Source organism: Sphaeramia orbicularis, unplaced genomic scaffold (genome assembly GCF_902148855.1).
Source record: "Sphaeramia orbicularis unplaced genomic scaffold, fSphaOr1.1, whole genome shotgun sequence".
NCBI classification, from domain to species: Eukaryota; Metazoa; Chordata; class Actinopteri; order Kurtiformes; family Apogonidae; genus Sphaeramia; species Sphaeramia orbicularis.
The window spans coordinates 1-16,568 of NW_021941535.1; the positions used below are offsets into that span (position 1 = coordinate 1).

At 47.5% G+C, this 16,568-nt stretch overlaps 3 protein-coding genes across 5 annotated transcripts; 1 reads left to right on the plus strand and 2 right to left on the minus strand.

Annotated features, from left to right (window-relative positions):
• Positions 1–348: 348 nt before the first annotated feature.
• LOC115416046 (protein CREG1-like) lies at positions 349–1,022 on the minus strand. Its single transcript, XM_030129752.1, has one exon. It carries the CDS (start codon positions 808–810, stop codon positions 364–366), a length of 447 nt encoding a protein of 148 aa, XP_029985612.1. The 5' UTR covers positions 811–1,022; the 3' UTR covers positions 349–363.
• Positions 1,023–1,474: 452 nt separating this feature from the next.
• Positions 1,475–7,245, minus strand: setdb2 (SET domain bifurcated histone lysine methyltransferase 2). The gene is made up of 11 exons (XM_030129748.1): positions 6,716–7,245; positions 6,481–6,594; positions 6,292–6,387; positions 5,625–5,770; positions 5,311–5,541; positions 4,883–5,214; positions 4,396–4,565; positions 3,848–4,107; positions 3,148–3,405; positions 2,219–2,307; positions 1,475–1,989 (listed from the first exon to the last, which is right to left on the minus strand). The coding sequence occupies exons 1-11, from the start codon at positions 6,750–6,752 to the stop codon at positions 1,800–1,802; spliced, it is 1,923 nt and encodes a 640-aa protein (XP_029985608.1). The 5' UTR covers positions 6,753–7,245; the 3' UTR covers positions 1,475–1,799.
• Positions 7,246–7,597: 352 nt separating this feature from the next.
• Positions 7,598–16,354, plus strand: LOC115416045 (uncharacterized). Of its 3 annotated transcripts, none has more exons than XM_030129750.1 (9): positions 7,598–7,717; positions 12,061–12,262; positions 12,776–12,898; positions 13,094–13,326; positions 13,423–13,560; positions 14,300–14,487; positions 15,056–15,135; positions 15,218–15,301; positions 15,766–16,354. In XM_030129750.1, exons 1-9 carry the CDS (start codon positions 7,640–7,642, stop codon positions 15,912–15,914), a joined length of 1,275 nt encoding a protein of 424 aa, XP_029985610.1. In that variant the 5' UTR covers positions 7,598–7,639; the 3' UTR covers positions 15,915–16,354. The 3 variants fall into 3 exon arrangements, with proteins under 3 accessions (XP_029985610.1, XP_029985611.1, XP_029985609.1); XM_030129751.1 differs by having other exon boundaries at positions 7,712–7,843; XM_030129749.1 differs by lacking the exons at positions 7,598–7,717; positions 12,061–12,262 and adding an exon at positions 12,273–12,680.
• The last annotated feature ends 214 nt before the right edge of the window (positions 16,355–16,568 follow it).

Consider the following 16,568-nt stretch of genomic DNA (forward strand, 5'->3'; position numbering starts at 1 on the left):
CTAGAACGTGTTCTAACTGATAAACTCTGCAGGTGGGCGTGTTCTAACTGATGAACTCTGCAGGTGGGCGTGTTCTAACTGATGCAGGTGGGCGTGTTCTTCATGACCCGTTTCCTGCTGAGTCAGAACACACATGTCTGTTTACATCAGATTAGGTCACATGACTCAGCAGGTCTGCAGTCACATGACTGGGCTGTCACATGACTGGGCTGTCACGTGACTGTTCCAGAACTGAAAAACAAACACCTTATTAAAAAACAAAACACTCCAGCTGATTCCAGCTGACCTCTGACCTTTACCAGCTGACCTTTAAAGGGGTCCAGGTCTGGGCTTAAACAGACTACAGGTTCACCCATACCCAGTTCAGCTGGACCCGGGTCCACATGGGTCTAACCCAGTACTCGGTTCTGTCCCTGAGCCTCTAGAACCTAAAAGCCACATGACGTCATCACCAAAGCAGTGACAACCGAACCGAACCCCAGAGCAGAGCAGACCCACCTCCAGGTCCTGGACGGAGATCTCCATGCGGGTCAGGTACATGTAGGGCACCCCGGTGCCGGTGCCGTTGCCCGGGGGTCCGTCACTGACAGAGAACAGGTTGGAGAAGGGCTGACCCTTCACCGGGCTGTGGGTGGAGATGGTGGCCATGGAGGCCCAGTCACACTGGTGGGCCACGAACCGGGCCACCCGGGCCACCTGCTCATGAGGAGGGATCCGGACCGGCACCGGGACCGGGATCCGGACCCCGAGGCAGGAGGACCAGAGCAGGGCGAGGAGCAGCACACACGGAGCGGGCACACGAGCACTCATGGTCGGCTTCAGAGTGTGAGGAGAGTCGGTGAAGAAGAACCGGAGGAGGGTGGATATAGAAGAGCCTACCGGGGGAGGAGCTACCGGAGCAGGGGCACCGGGAGGGGCTACCGGCGGAGGAGCACCGGCAGAGGGGCTACCGGTGGAGGGACGACCTGAGGAGGAGCTACCGGGGAAGGACGCACCGGGAGAAACCGGATGTAAACAACGACACCGGAAGTTTCAGAATAAGAGCAAAATAACAGGAAGTAAGGATTAGTTTCAGAATAAAAGCACAAGAGCAGGAAGTCAGGAGTTTCAGAATAAAAGGACTAGAACTGGAAGTTGGAATGAGTTTCAGAATAAAAGCACTAGAAAAGGGAGTCAGGAGTTTCAGAATAAGAGCACTAGAAATGGAAGTTGGAATGAGTTTCAGAATAAAAGCACTAGAACCAGAAGTCAGGAGTTTAAGAATAAGAGCACCAGAACCGGAAGTCAGGAGAAGGTTCAGAATAAAAGCACTAGAAGAGGAAGTCAGGAGGAGCTTCAGAATAAAAGCACTAGAACAATAAGTCAGGAGAAATTTCAGAATAAAAGCACTAGAACCGGAAGTCCAGGGCCGTTTCAGAATAAAAACACCACAACAGGAAGTCAGGAATTTCAGAATAAAAGCACTAGAACCGGAAGTCAGGAGGAGTTTCAGAATAAGAGCACTAGAACAGGAAGTCAGGGGGCCTTTCAGAATAAAAGCCTCAGAGCCGTGAGTTTTAATCAGTTTTTAATGAACCGTTAAAAAGTCAAAACAATTGGTGCCAGTCACAACAAAGCCCGCCCCTTCACGAAAACCCCACCCCTTACACGTATTGTATCTGATGTTGTCATGGATCCAGCTGATGACATCACACCTGTTCGTGTGCTGATGACATCATAACAGTCACCTCTACATATATTTGGGGGGGGGGTACGTTTCCGTCCCTCACTCCGCCTCCGTTCTGCCTCCGTCCTGTCTGTCACTCCGCCTCCATCGACCCTTGACCTTTGAACTCGCAGACCTCACACAGGTTGTCCTCGACCGTGAACGTCCCCCGGCAACCGTCACTACGGCACAGACAGGGCACTTCCTGTTTCTGCAGCGAGGAGGCGAAGCTAAGAGTGTCAGCTGAGTAATCCCAGAAGAGTTCAGAACCGGCCTTCAGCGCCCTGGAAACAAACAAACAAACAGAAAGAGTAAACAAACAAACACAGAGTAAACAAACATACAGTAAACAAACAAAGAGAAAACCACAAAAACAAAGACAGTCAACAACAACAAACAGAATAAACAAAGACAGAGTAAACATCAACAACAAAGTAAACAACCATACAGACAGTAAACAACCCCAGGCTGTAAACAACGCGGTGGCGCTGTCCGGGTGGGCGTGGTACTGACCTGCGTGTGAAGAAGGCGATGACGGGGAAGGCGGGGTCATGGGAGTCCGTGAAGACGTTCTGGATGAACAGGTTAGGCTCACAGCTGTGCTGTAGGAGAGGAGGGAGAGGTCAAAGGTCACTGACTGCAGAGGTCAAAGGTCACTGAGCAGAGGGACAGGTCAAATGTCACTGACTGACCAGAGGGAGAGGTCAAAGGTCACTGACAGAGCAGTGGGACAGGTCAAAGGTCACTGAGCAGAGGGACAGGTCAAAGGTCACTGACTGACCAGAGGGAGAGGTCAAAGGTCACTGACAGAGCAGAGGGAGAGGTCAAAGGTCACTGACTGAGCAGAGGGACAGGTCAAAGGTCACTGACTGACCAGAGGGAGAGGTCAAAGGTCAATGAGCAGAGGGACAGGTCAAAGGTCACTGACAGTGCAGTGGGACAGGTCAAAGGTCACTGAGCAGAGGGACAGGTCAAAGGTCACTGACTGACCAGAGGGACAGGTCAAAGGTCACTGACTGACCAGAGGGAGAGGTCAAAGGTCACTGACAGAGCAGTGGGACAGGTCAAAGGTCACTGAGCAGAGGGACAGGTCAAAGGTCACTGACTGACCAGAGGGAGAGGTCAAAGGTCACTGACAGAGCAGAGGGAGAGGTCAAAGGTCACTGAGCAGAGGGACAGGTCAAAGGTCACTGACTGACCAGAGGGAGAGGTCAAAGGTCACTGACAGAGCAGTGGGACAGGTCAAAGGTCACTGAGCAGAGGGACAGGTCAAAGGTCACTGACTGACCAGAGGGAGAGGTCAAAGGTCACTGACAGAGCAGAGGGAGAGGTCAAAGGTCACTGACTGAGCAGAGGGACAGGTCAAAGGTCACTGACTGCAGAGGGAGAGGTCAAAGGTCAGTTGCTGGCGTGGACAGGACAGGCCACGCCCCCCCACTCACGTTGATGAAGCGGCTGACGTTTCCCTCTTTTGTGGCGTCTATGAAGTAAACGTCCTCCGCCTTCATCGGCCTCTTCAGACTCCGGTCCGACTCAGTGCCGTTGGTCGTCACGGCGACAGCCTTCCCCGTGTTTGCGCCGCGCCGCAGAGGCGGAGTCACGGCAAGATGGCCACTGCGTGAAGGCACATCAGCTGGTGTGTGTGTGGAACTAACTGAAGGCAACGAGGGTTCAGGACGGCCCACCAGCACCGTCTGAATCTGACCACAAACAAAACAAAAAACTAATAAACAAACAAATGAATAAACAAACAAACACACAAATTCAAAACAACACACAAACACACAAATAAACAAACACAAACAAATAAACAAACAAACAAACACATAAATAAACACAAAGAAATAAAAACAATTATAAAAAACAAACAAACTAATAAATAAATACACAAATAAACACACAAACAAAAACAAACAAACTAATAAAGACACAAACATACAAACACACAAACACAGACAAACACAAAAACTAACAAACACACAAAAAACAAACAAGCACACAAACAAAAAATAAACAAGCAAAAACAAACACAGAAACAAACACACACAAACAAAAACACACAACTCTCCCTCTCTCTCTCCCTCTCTCTCCCTCTCTCTCAGGTGTCCAGTCCATCTGTTCTAACTCTGATGTCACACTGACCTTGTCCTGCTCTGAGGTGTTGGCGGTGGTTGCGTTGGCGTCCGGCGGTCTCTGGATGACCGGGACGTGCAGAGGGGGTGTGGCCTCAGAAGTGGGTGTGCCCGCAGATGCGGGGGGAGGCGGGTTGCTCCACCCCTCCAACACGGGCGGAGCCAGCCACTCAGTGACCACTTCCACCTCGTCATCTGAAGGAAGGTCCGCCCTCGTCAGCTTAGGGGGCGGAGCCTCCAGGGGGCTCTGGATGCGCTGCAGGATCACACCTGAGGACAGGAAGTGAGTTAGAGAACAGGAAGTGAGTTAGAGGACAGGAAGTGAGTTAGAGGACAGGAAGTGAGTTAGAGGACAGGAAGTGAGTTAGAGGACAGGAAGTGAGTTAGAAGAAAGGAAGTGAGTTAGAGGACAGGAAGTGAGTTAGAGGACAGGAAGTGAGTTAGAAGAAAGGAAGTGAGTTAGAGGACAGGAAGTGAGTTAGAGGACAGGAAGTGAGTTAGAGGACAGGAAGTGAGTTAGAGGACAGGAAGTGAGTTAGGACCAACACACACACTCACCTGCGTAAATACACACAAATGTTCCACAGTCCACATCATCACGGCAACGCACCCCCCAGCCGCGGCCATCAGTGTGGAAGACCTGGAGGCGGAGTCTGATTCCACGCTGGACCAGACGGTTCTGACAGCGAGCGCGGTCACAGCTGCACCACGGACCGCACTCATACAACCTGAAACATGGAGGGGGGGGTCACATGACCAGGCCAGTCACATGGTCACTCTGTAAGTGTGTCAGAGGTTTGTGTGTGTTCTTTGACTCCAGGTCTTCAGTGGACCTGGTCCCTGGTTTGGATTGGGTCCCTAGTCTGGGTCTGGTCGCTGGTCCGGGTCTGGTCCCTGGTCTGGGTCCTGGTCCGGGTCTGGTCCCTGGTGTGGGTCTGGTCCCTGGTCTGGGTCTGGTCCCTGGTCTGGTCCCTGGTGTGGGTCTGGTCCCTGGTCTGGGTCTGGTCCCTGGTGTGGGTCTGGGTCCTGGTCCGGGTGCTCTTACCCGCTGGGCACCGGCTGGCTCAGTCTGTGGTGTTGGTAGTGGCGCCCTCCTGTGGTCATGTTGACGCAGGCGCAGCTCTGGGCGTCGCTGCAGCCATCGGTGCAGTCGCAGCAGACGTTGAACAGCGCGGCGCCACGGCTCAGGAAGCAGCCGTGCGGCCAGCGCTCTTTCCTGTAGCGGAAGTCGGCGGGGCGGGTCCCCCCTTCGCCGCCGACCAGCTCCACTGGCGTCGGCTCCGCCCCCCGGCTCAGGTCCAGCTCCGGATGACGAGGCCCCGCCGGCCCCGGGGGCGTGTCCAGCCGGACGGACGGGTTAAAGGTGAAGAAGTCAACCTGCGGACAGGAGGCGGAGTCAAGGGGTTAGTGTAGGTGGTCCAGGACCTGAGCGGGTCCGCCCCAGAATCCGCCTCAGTCGTTAAACCCCTATACCTGCAGGACGTCGTAGCTGTCCGTCGCCAACAGGAACTTCATCACGTCGTTGTGGTTACGGAGGCTCCACCCACACGGCGCTCTGTAGGTGACGTTGCAGCCCTCTTTCTTGACAGGCTCCGCCCCCTCTGGGAGCCGCCGGAAGCCGCAGAGCAGCGGGATCCTCAGAGGGTTCTGACCCCAGAACAGAGGGGTGCACTGAGGCATGCTGGGTAAACTGGGCAGGCACGTCTGCAAGGACAAGGACAACAGACAGTTACCATGACAACCAACCCCCAGCACAGCCTGAGGCCTTAGACAGGTCCGGTACCAACCGGGCAGCAGACGTGGGGCTCATCCAGGACCGGGACCGGGACCAGGCCAGCAGGGGACGCCACTGAACCATTGGACGGATGGAGTGAAGGCGAAGACAGTGAAGGGGAGGGGCTACAGGGGGACAGGTGGACCGGAGACAGGCTGTCTGGAACCAAAAAGAGACAAAGAGGAATTTAAGTCTGTTCAGATGGACTTAAGTCTGTTCAGATGGACTTAAGTCTGTTCAGATGGACTTAAGTCTGTTCAGAGGGACTTAAGTCTGTTCAGATGGACTTAAGTCTGTTCAGATGGACTTAAGTCTGTTCAGATGGACTTAAGTCTGTTCAGAGGGACTTAAGTCTGTTCAGATGGACTTAAGTCTGTTCAGAGGGACTTAAGTCTGTTCAGATGGACTTAAGTCTGTTCAGATGGACTTAAGTCTGTTCAGATGGACTTAAGTCTGTTCAGAGGGACTTAAGTCTGTTCAGATGGACTTAAGTCTGTTCAGAGGGACTTAAGTCTGTTCAGAGGGACTTAAGTCTGTTCAGATGGACTTAAGTCTGTTCAGAGGGACTTAAGTCTGTTCAGAGGGACTTAAGTCTGTTCAGATGGACTTAAGTCTGTTCAGATTGCTGTTCTGTGCTGTGTCTGTGCGTTTTTTCATTGTCATGGTAACAGAAGGTTTACCTGAGCCGATGACCACCTGAACGACCGAGGAGGAAATGGGAGGAGACACCACCGACCAATCCAGAGCCTCCAGCAGCTTCAGGCCTTGGACGTACTCTGTGAGTGCACACACACACACACAGATAAACAACAACAACAACAACAACATGTGTACAGCAGCAGTGGGGGCGGAGCCTAACATCGGCTGACCTTTGTCTGACGCCATGTTCTTCTTCAGGACATGTTTGAGGTAGTCCAGGTAGGAGAAGACCCCATTGAAGACCTGGTCCACATCCTCTGACCCCCAGAAGGCTTTGGCCCGCTCTGTAAACAAACAAACAAACACAGCTGTGACCTTTGACCTGAGCTACACATTAGCATTAGCATCAGGAGCCATTCCACCTCCTTAACCCCAGCTCAGGTCTTCTGACTCTGTGTTTCTTACCCACTTCCTCCTGGTTCTCTGGTGCATCCATCTCCATGTCTGTGCAGATCTGCTTCTGCTTCAGCTCTCACACTGAACCACACAAACACAAACGCCTTCAAACAACAACAGCTGCTCTCGTAAACCGCCTTTTTTCCTCATGTGTCCTGGGACTGACCCTAACCCTAACCAGACCAGACCCACTCCACCGGAGCTCCCCAGAGGCTAACTGACCATCTGACTGGACACTTCAGTGTGTTTATCCTGCTTTCACCCGCTTTTACTTCACATTAGCCGCTCATTCATACTCCAGTTCGCGGAGGTATACTGATCCCCAACGGCCACCGTAGTTTGATATGAGTAAAAATACACCCTGAGTTCTGTCGGACAGGCAGGTTTCCTATTCCTACAAATACACAATTCCACTTTTACGGTGACAGAAAACAAAAAATGTTTACATCAGTCACCAGACATTGACTCATTTGCGACATAAGTGTGGAAAATGGACGGTTTAATGACGGCAGACTGCCTGAAAATCTAAGAAAAGGGCAAAAAAAAACAAAACCACCCATCTTCAAATCCGTCAATACAGTCAACAATAAACTGCGTTTTTCCGCTCCTTACTTGTGTTAAACCACAACATTATAGTGATGGCAGGCTTATAAAACTACCGAATGAACCTATCTATGTGATAACAGACACGTATGAACACCGAACGATCACATTAAACCGACTCGGCTGTGTTAGCATGATATTAGCATGCTAACGTTAGCCACTTCCGCTGGTTTTGTAACCGTAAAGATGAAGTCGTGTACATTAGCATGCTAACGTTAGCCACTTCCGCTGGTTTTGTAACCGTAAAGATGAAGTCGTGTACATTAGCATGCTAACGTTAGCCACTTCCGCTGGTTTTGTAACCGTAAAGATGAAGTTGTGTACATTAGCATGCTAACGTTAGCCACTTCCGCTGGTTTTGTAACCGTAAAGATGAAGTTGTGTAATTTTTCATCAGCAGCGGAACGGGTGAGCACAGAAAACCTTCGTCTGTTTAAAGTCTGTTTGACTGTTTTACATGTGAGTTTAGACTAGGTTTGGGTTCTGAACGGGATCCTCTGGTTCCGGTTGGACGGCATTTTCAAAATAAACCCGGTATGTGGTTTATGTATCTGAGTTTAAAGGGAAAATAACCAAGAACAGTCAGTGATCAGTTAATCTGATCATCAGTAGTCAGTGATCAGTTAATCTGATCATCACTAGTTAGTGATCAGTTAATCTGATCATCAATAGTCAGTGATCAGTTACTCTGATCATCAGTAGTTAGTGATGACTTAATCTGATCATCAATAGTTAGTGATCGGTTAATCTGATCATCAATAGTTAGTGATCGGTTAATCTGATCATCAGTAGTTAGTGATCAGTTAATCTGATCATCAATAGTCAGTGATCAGTTAATCTGATCATCAATAGTTAGTGATGACTTAATGTGGTCATCAATAGTTAGTGATCGGTTAATCTGATCATCACTAGTTAGTGATCAGTTAATCTGATCATCAATAGTCAGTGATTGGTTAATCTGATCATCAGTAGTTAGTGATGACTTAATCTAATCATCAATAGTTAGTGATCAGTTAATCTGATCATCAGTAGTTAGTGATCAGTTAATCTGATCATAAATAGTTAGTAATGACTTAATCTGATCATCAGTAGTTAGTGATGACTTAATCTGACCATCAGTAGTTAGTGATGACTTAATCTGATCATCAATAGTTAGTGATTGGTTAATCTGGTCATCAGTAGTTAGTTATGACTTAATCTGGTCATCAATAGTTAGTGATCGGTTAATCTGATCATCAATAGTTAGTAATCGGTTAATCTGATCATCAGTAGTTAGTGATGACTTAATCTGGTCATCAATAGTTAGTGATGACTTAATCTGGTCATCAATAGTTAGTGATCGGTTAATCTGATCATCAATAGTTAGTGATGACTTAATCTGATCATCAATAGTTAGTGATCGGTTAATCTGATCATCAGTAGTTAGTAAACAATTAATCTGATCATCAATAGTCAGTGATCAGTTAATCTGATCATCAATAGTTAGTGATGACAATGTGGTCATCAATAGTTAGTGATCGGTTAATCTGATCATCACTAGTTAGTGATCAGTTAATCTGATCATCAATAGTCAGTGATCGGTTAATCTGATCATCAGTAGTTAGTGATGACTTAATCTAATCATCAATAGTTAGTGATCAGTTAATCTGATCATCAGTAGTTAGTGATCAGTTAATCTGATCATCAATAGTTAGTGATGACTTAATCTGGTCATCAATAGTTAGTGATGACTTAATCTGGTCATCAGTAGTTAGTGATGACTTAATCTGGTCATCAATAGTTAGTGATCGGTTAATCTGGTCATCAATAGTTAGTGATGATTTAATCTTGTCATCAATAGTTAGTGATGACTTAATCTGGTCATCAATAGTTAGTGATGACTTAATCTGGTCATCAGTAGTTAGTGATGACTTAATCTGGTCATCAATAGTTAGTGATGACTTAATCTGGTCATCAGTAGTTAGTGATGACTTAATCTGATCATCAATAGTTAGTGATGACTTAATCTGGTCATCAGTAGTTAGTGATGACTTAATCTGATCATCAATAGTTAGTGATCAGATAATCTGATCATCAATAGTTAGTGATCGGTTAATCTGATCATCAATAGTTAGTGATGACTTAATCTGATCATCAGTAGTTAGTGATGACTTAATCTGATCATCAATAGTTAGTGATTGGTTAATCTGATCATCAGTAGTTAGTGATGACTTAATCTGGTCATCAATAGTTAGTGATCGGTTAATCTGATCATCAATAGTTAGTGATCGGTTAATCTGATCATCAGTAGTTAGTGATGACTTAATCTGGTCATCAATAGTTAGTGATGACTTAATCTGGTCATCAATAGTTAGTGATCGGTTAATCTGATCATCAATAGTTAGTGATGATTTAATCTGGTCAATAGTTAGTGATGACTTAATCTGGTCATCAATAGTTAGTGATCGGTTAATCTGGTCATCAATAGTTAGTGATGATTTAATCTGATCATCAATAGTTAGTGATGACTTAATCTGGTCATCAATAGTTAGTGATGACTTAATCTGGTCATCAGTAGTTAGTGATGACTTAATCTGGTCATCAATAGTTAGTGATCGGTTAATCTGGTCATCAATAGTTAGTGATGATTTAATCTGATCATCAATAGTTAGTGATGACTTAATCTGGTCATCAATAGTTAGTGATGACTTAATCTGATCATCAGTAGTTAGTGATGACTTAATCTGGTCATCAATAGTTAGTGATGACTTAATCTGGTCATCAGTAGTTAGTGATGACTTAATCTGATCATCAATAGTTAGTGATTGGTTAATCTGATCATCAGTAGTTAGTGATGACTTAATCTGGTCATCAATAGTTAGTGATCGGTTAATCTGATCATCAATAGTTAGTGATCGGTTAATCTGATCATCAATAGTTAGTGATGACTTAATCTGATCATCAATAGTTAGTGATGACTTAATCTGGTCATCAATAGTTAGTGATGACTTAATCTGGTCATCAATAGTTAGTGATGACTTAATCTGGTTATCAGTAGTTAGTGATGACTTAATCTGGTCATCAATAGTTAGTGATCGGTTAATCTGGTCATCAATAGTTAGTGATGATTTAATCTGATCATCAGTAGTTAGTGATGACTTAATCTGGTCATCAATAGTTAGTGATGACTTAATCTGATCATCAATAGTTAGTGATGACTTAATCTGGTCATCAATAGTTAGTGATGACTTAATCTGGTCATCAGTAGTTAGTGATGACTTAATCTGGTCATCAGTAGTTAGTGATAACTTAATCTGGTCATCAATAGTTAGTGATGACTTAATCTGGTCATCAATAGTTAGTGATGACTTAATCTGGTCATCAATAGTTAGTGATGTCTTAATCTGGTCATCAGTAGTTAGTGATAACTTAATCTGGTCATCAATAGTTAGTGATGACTTAATCTGGTCATCAATAGTTAGTGATGACTTAATCTGATCATCTATAGTTAGTGATGACTTAATCTGGTCATCAATAGTTCGTGATGACTTAATCTGGTCATCAGTAGTTAGTGATGACTTAATCTGGTCATCAATAGTTAGTGATGACTTAATCTGGTCATCAATAGTTAGTGATGACTTAATCTGGTCATCAATAGTTAGTGATGACTTAATCTGGTCATCAGTAGTTAGTGATCGGTTAATCTGATCATCAATAGTTAGTGATCGGTTAATCTGATCATCAATAGTTAGTGATGACTTAATCTGGTCATCAATAGTTAGTGATGACTTAATCTGGTCATCAATAGTTAGTGATTGGTTAATCTGATCATCAATAGTTAGTGATCGGTTAATCTGATCATCAATAGTTAGTGATGACTTAATCTGGTCATCAGTAGTTAGTGATGACTTAATCTGGTCATCACTGCACCATTCTGTACTGGAGTCCTCACAGTCCGGACCCAGGTCTACCTTCTAATCTGGACTCAGGTGTGGTACTCGCACACAGGAACGTTAGCACTCACACTGATACACTGAAGTGGACTTTGGGGTCCGACGGACTCGGATACAGACTTGGTACAGACTGGTATATGGACTCGGTTATGGACTCGGATACAGACTTGGTACAGACTGGTATATGGACTCGGTTATGGACTCGGATACAGACTTGGTACAGACTGGTATATGGACTCGGTTATGGACTCGGATACAGACTTGGTACAGACTGGTATATGGACTCGGTTATGGACTCAGATACAGACTTGGTACAGACTGGTATATGGACTCGGTTATGGACTCAGATACAGACTTGGTACAGACTGGTATATGGACTCGGTTATGGACTCAGATACAGACTTGGTACAGACTGGTATATGGACTCGGTTATGGACTCAGATACCCAGTGTGAAAATGCGGTAACAGCTAAGCTAACGCTCTCTGTGACACACTGTCTATATTTGAACCCTCTGTATGTTTCAATGCATCTGAGCTAACCATGGGAATACCAGCTCCATCTGATCATTCTGATCATGTGATCCTTTGGTTTTCTGTCTCTCTCTTCAGCGGACATGTCTCAGTTTTGTCTCTCTCTCTTCAGTCGTCCTCAGCGGACATGTCTCAGTTTTGTCTCTCTCTCTTCAGTCGTCCTCAGCGGACATGTCTCAGTTTTGTCTCTCTCTCTTCAGTCGTCCTCAGCGGACATGTCTCAGTTTTGTCTCTCTCTCTTCAGTCGTCCTCAGCGGACATGTCTCAGTTTTGTCTCTCTCTCTTCAGTCGTCCTCAGCGGACATGTCTCAGGTTCGGCGCTCTCTGACTGAAGCCTTGTGGTCCATGTGTGCGGCAGACTCCATGTCCATGCCGGTCCACTGGTACTACAACGTCCAGGACATCAGGACCGACTTCGGAGGATGGATCTGTGGCCTGAACCGGCCCCGAGACCGACACCCGTCCAGCATCCTCACCCTGTCCAACACCGGTCAGTTATGTCCAGCGTCCTCACCCTGTCCAACACCGGTCAGTTATGTCCAGCGTCCTCACCCTGTCCAACACCGGTCAGTTATGTCCAGCGTCCTTACCCTGTCCAACACCGGTCAATTATGTCCAGCGTCCTCACCCTGTCCAACACCGGTCAGTTATGTCCAGCGTCCTCACCCTGTCCAACACCGGTCAGTTATGTCCAGCGTCCTTACCCTGTCCAACACCGGTCAATTATGTCCAGCGTCCTCACCCTGTCCAACACCGGTCAGTTATGTCCAGCGTCCTTACCCTGTCCAACACCGGTCAGTTATGTCCAGCGTCCTCACCCTGTCCAACACCGGTCAGTTATGTCCAGCGTCCTCACCCTGTCCAACACCGGTCAGTTATGTCCAGTGTCCTCACCCTGTCCAACACCGGTCAGTTATGTCCAGTGTCCTGGACACTGGACATGTGTTGGTTTTTTGGTCGGTTGGATGGTTGTTTGTTTGTTCATTTGTTTGTTTGTTTCCAGCTGGCAGTGGTCGGACTTCGTGGTCGTCCGGTGGGAAGCGTCCTGACGTGGTGGGCAGTGTCATCCTTCATGATAAGGCCGACCTGTGGAAGTCGTCCTCAGGATCTGTCCACTATCACCACGGTAACCTCTATCACCATGGTAACCTCTATCACCATGGTAACCACAGTGTTTGTATCAACCTGCTGCTGGTGTCCACCCTTCTGTCCTTTTACCTCCACCCTTCTGTCCTTTAACCTCCACCCTTCTGTCCTTTTACCTCCACCCTTCTGTCCTTTTACCTCCACCCTTCTGTCCTTTAACCTCCACCTGTTCCAGGTCTTCAGGCCGGACACAACACCCTGAACGTCCTCTGTTCTCTCAGAGTCGCCCGAACACTCGTCCGCGGCGGCTTCGCAGACGTGTCGACAGCTGACGCTCGCGGCGCCGTTCTATCCAACTACGTCCACTTCCTGACCACGCCCGGATCGCACAAGGACACCTACGCAGAGTCCTTCCACCGCTCATTCTTCGCAGACTGGCAGGACGTCAGGCCAACGGCGCCGACACAGGTGACTCAGACCAACCCTGAACGGCGGACCGGGTCAGACCGGGTCAACCGTCCGGTACTGCCACCACTCTGACCCGTGGTGTTCGTCCATCTGCAGGTCCTGACATTCGCAGAGAAGCGCAGCAGACTGAAGCTAAGCTCCACCTTCCCTGACGGTCAGCTGGACGCCATCGGCTGCATTCCCATGATCCTCCCCTTTATCCTCCTGTCGGCCTCAGCCAATGAGGATCAAGCGGTGAGTGGATCCTGGTCCTCAATTAGCCTCCAGAGTTAGCATCCTCAATTAGCCTCCACAGTTAGCGTCCTCAGTTAGCATCCAGAGTTAGCGTCCTCAGTTAGCATCCAGAGTTAGCATTCTCAGTTAGCATCCACATTTATCCTCCACAGTATGCCTCCACAGTTAGCTTCCTCAGTTAGCCTCCACAGTTAGCATCCTCAGTTAGCATCCAGAGTTAGCGTCCTCAGTTAGCATCCACATTTATCCTCCACAGTTAGCCTCCACAGTTAGCATTCTCAGTTAGCCTCCACAGTTAGTATCCTCAGTTAGCCTCCAAAGTTAGCATCCTCAGTTAGCCTCCTCAGTTAGCATCCTCAGTTAGCCTCCACAGTTAGCATCCTCAGTTAGCCTCCACAGTTAGCCCCCACAGTTAGCCTCCACAGTTAGCCTCCTCAGTTAGCATCCTCAGTTAGCCTCCACAGTTAGCATCCTCAGTTAGCATCCACAGTTAGCCCCCACAGTTAGCATCCTCAGTTAGCCTCCACAGTTAGCATCCTCAGTCTCCAACAGGACACTGTGGTGGACCGGTTCAGTACACATTTGAGTGACACCACCGATGCTGTCCAGGTCCTCCAGGTTCTGGACCTCTGGGAACCTGCAGGTTGAATTTGAGACCAGGTGACTGTGTAAAGCAGGCCCTCCCTGTGACCTCTGACCCCTGTGACCTCTGACCCCTCTTGGACCTCTGACCCCTCAGGTGTCGGCTGCAGTGGACTTCGTCAAACTGACCCACCCCCACCCTAAAGTTCCAGAGTATGTGTCCATCTACAGCCGGGCGCTGCACGCCGTGGTGGGCGGAGCCAGTGTTCGACAGCAGTCTGAGCACGCTCTGAGGACGCTGGGAGTCTGGGACACCTGCCAGGGATATGCCCACAAGGCCGCCAGGTACCGCCCACTACAACCAGCAACCAATCAGGGAAAGGCCTGCTGGTCTAACAAACTATTCCACTGATAAAACCACTGATCAATTAAATGTCAACACTGACTAATCAATAATTAAAACTTGTATAAAATGCTGTGATCAGAACATGAAGTACGACTTTAACTGGGATTCAAGTTATTTTAAACATGAAACAAACAACAGTGAAGATTTAAAAAAACAAACTCTAGTGTCTGAAGGGTTAGCATCAGTGACCAACTATAGATGCTATGTAGTATGTCCAAATTTAGCATCCTCAGTTAGCATTTGTAATTAGCCTCCTCAGTTAGCGTCCTCAGTTATCCTCCACAGTTAACATCCTTAGTTATCCTCCACAGTTAGCATCCACAGTTAGCATCCTCAGTTAGCCTCCACAGTTAGCATCCTCAGTTAGCATCCTCAGTTAGCCTCCACAGTTAGCATCCTTAGTTAGCCTCCACAGTTAGCATCCTTAGTTAGCCTCCTCAGTTAGCATCCTCAGTTAGCCTCCACAGTTAGCCTTCTCAGTTAGCATCCTGTGTGCTTGTGTCGTAGGTTTCCGGTGTCGTCGGATGAGCGCCTGCGGGTCCATCAGAGCGCCGTTAGCTACCTGGGACTAGCGTGCTATACCAAAGGTCAAGGAAACCCCACCCCTTACATCCATGTTTGATTGACAGTTGTGTAATGTGACCTGTTTGTTGTGTTTGGACCAATCAGGAGCTCTGTGCAGCATGTTCTACCTGGCACACGAGTTCCATGACGACCCTGAAGGAGGAATCCTGACCAACACCAACTGTGGAGGTACCAACACACACGACAACACACATGCAAACATACAAACATACAAATATTCAGCTTTGTGGTGTCATTACACTACACTAGGCTAACGCTAGCCTCTGTTACTTCACAAGCAACAGTTTTACAAGCTAATGTTTGGTTCTGTTAGCTTGCTAGATGAAATTAGCCTCTTTTACCTCACCAGCCAATGTTAGTTTACCTCTTAAGCTAATGTTCACTTCCATTTTCTTGCTAGGTAACGTTCACTTCTGTTAGCTGATAAGCTATCATTTGGTTCCATTAGCTCATTACATAACAGTAGGTCCCCTTACCTCGCAAGTTAGCATCTGCCTCTGTTAGCTCACTAGATAATATTAGCTAACATTAGCAGTTATCATCTTATTTCTACAATATTAATTTACTGTTGTTTTTTTTCAGATATTTTTCTGGTGTTTTATTTTTGTGTCTTCTTCTTCTGTGGTTTCCAGGTGAGAACTGTAACCGTGGGGCGGCGCTTGGAGCGCTGCTGGGAGCCGGAGCGTCGTACGCCGGAGTGTCCATCCCCCAGAGATGGAAGGACCAACTGAGAGACGCCCAGGAGTTTGTACCTGACATCATAAAGGACCTGCAGCTGTGACAGCGCCCCCCATGGAGACCAGGGGAACTGCAGCTGTGACAGCCCCCCCCCCCCCCCCCCCCCATGGAGACCAGGGGACCTGCAGCTGTGACAGCCCCCCCCCATGGAGACCAGGGGAACTGCAGCTGTGACAGCGCCCCCCATGGAGACCAGGGGAACTGCAGCTGTGACAGCCCCCCCCCATGGAGACCAGGGGAACTGCAGCTGTGACAGCCCCCCCCCCCATGGAGACCAGGGGAACTGCAGCTGTGACAGCCCCCCCCCCCCCCATGGAGCCCAGAAGTTCATGTTGGTGTTGAATCTGTTTGTGTTGAATCATTGAACTGACATTGGAATGTTGGTTTGATTTTTCATTTGCTGTAATAATTGTGTTAAATTTCACACCCACTCTAGGATGAATGAACAGTTTGACAATAAAACACATGAATAAACTGAACCAGTGTTTGGATCAATATTCAGACCTTTCATCAATAACTGCATTTAAACTGGATTTAAACTGGATTTAAACTGAAGAAGTAACCCTAACTAGAAGTAATAGAACTAATAGAAGTAATAGAACTAATAGAAGTAATAGAACTGATAGAAGTAATAGAAGTAATAGAACCAGGTTCTGACTTCACTTCCTGTTCAAGCGTTTCCAGCCTCTGGGAACAC

Coding starts and splice junctions, on each gene's coding strand:
- setdb2 (XM_030129748.1), bottom strand. CDS start 6,752: ATGGAGATGGATGCACCAGAGAACCAGGAGGAAGTGG. Junction 6,595..6,715: donor AGAGAACCAGGAGGAAGTGG/GTAAGAAACACA, acceptor GTTTGTTTACAG/AGCGGGCCAAAGCCTTCTGG. Junction 4,108..4,395: donor ATTTGTGTGTATTTACGCAG/GTGAGTGTGTGT, acceptor TCCTGTCCTCAG/GTGTGATCCTGCAGCGCATC.
- LOC115416045 (XM_030129749.1), top strand. CDS start 12,308: ATGTCCAGCGTCCTCACCCTGTCCAACACCGGTCAGTTATGTCCAGCG. Junction 13,327..13,422: donor GGCCAACGGCGCCGACACAG/GTGACTCAGACC, acceptor GTCCATCTGCAG/GTCCTGACATTCGCAGAGAA. Junction 14,488..15,055: donor TATGCCCACAAGGCCGCCAG/GTACCGCCCACT, acceptor CTTGTGTCGTAG/GTTTCCGGTGTCGTCGGATG.
- LOC115416046 (XM_030129752.1), bottom strand. CDS start 810: ATGAGTGCTCGTGTGCCCGCTCCGTGTGTGCTGCTCCTCGCCCTGCTC.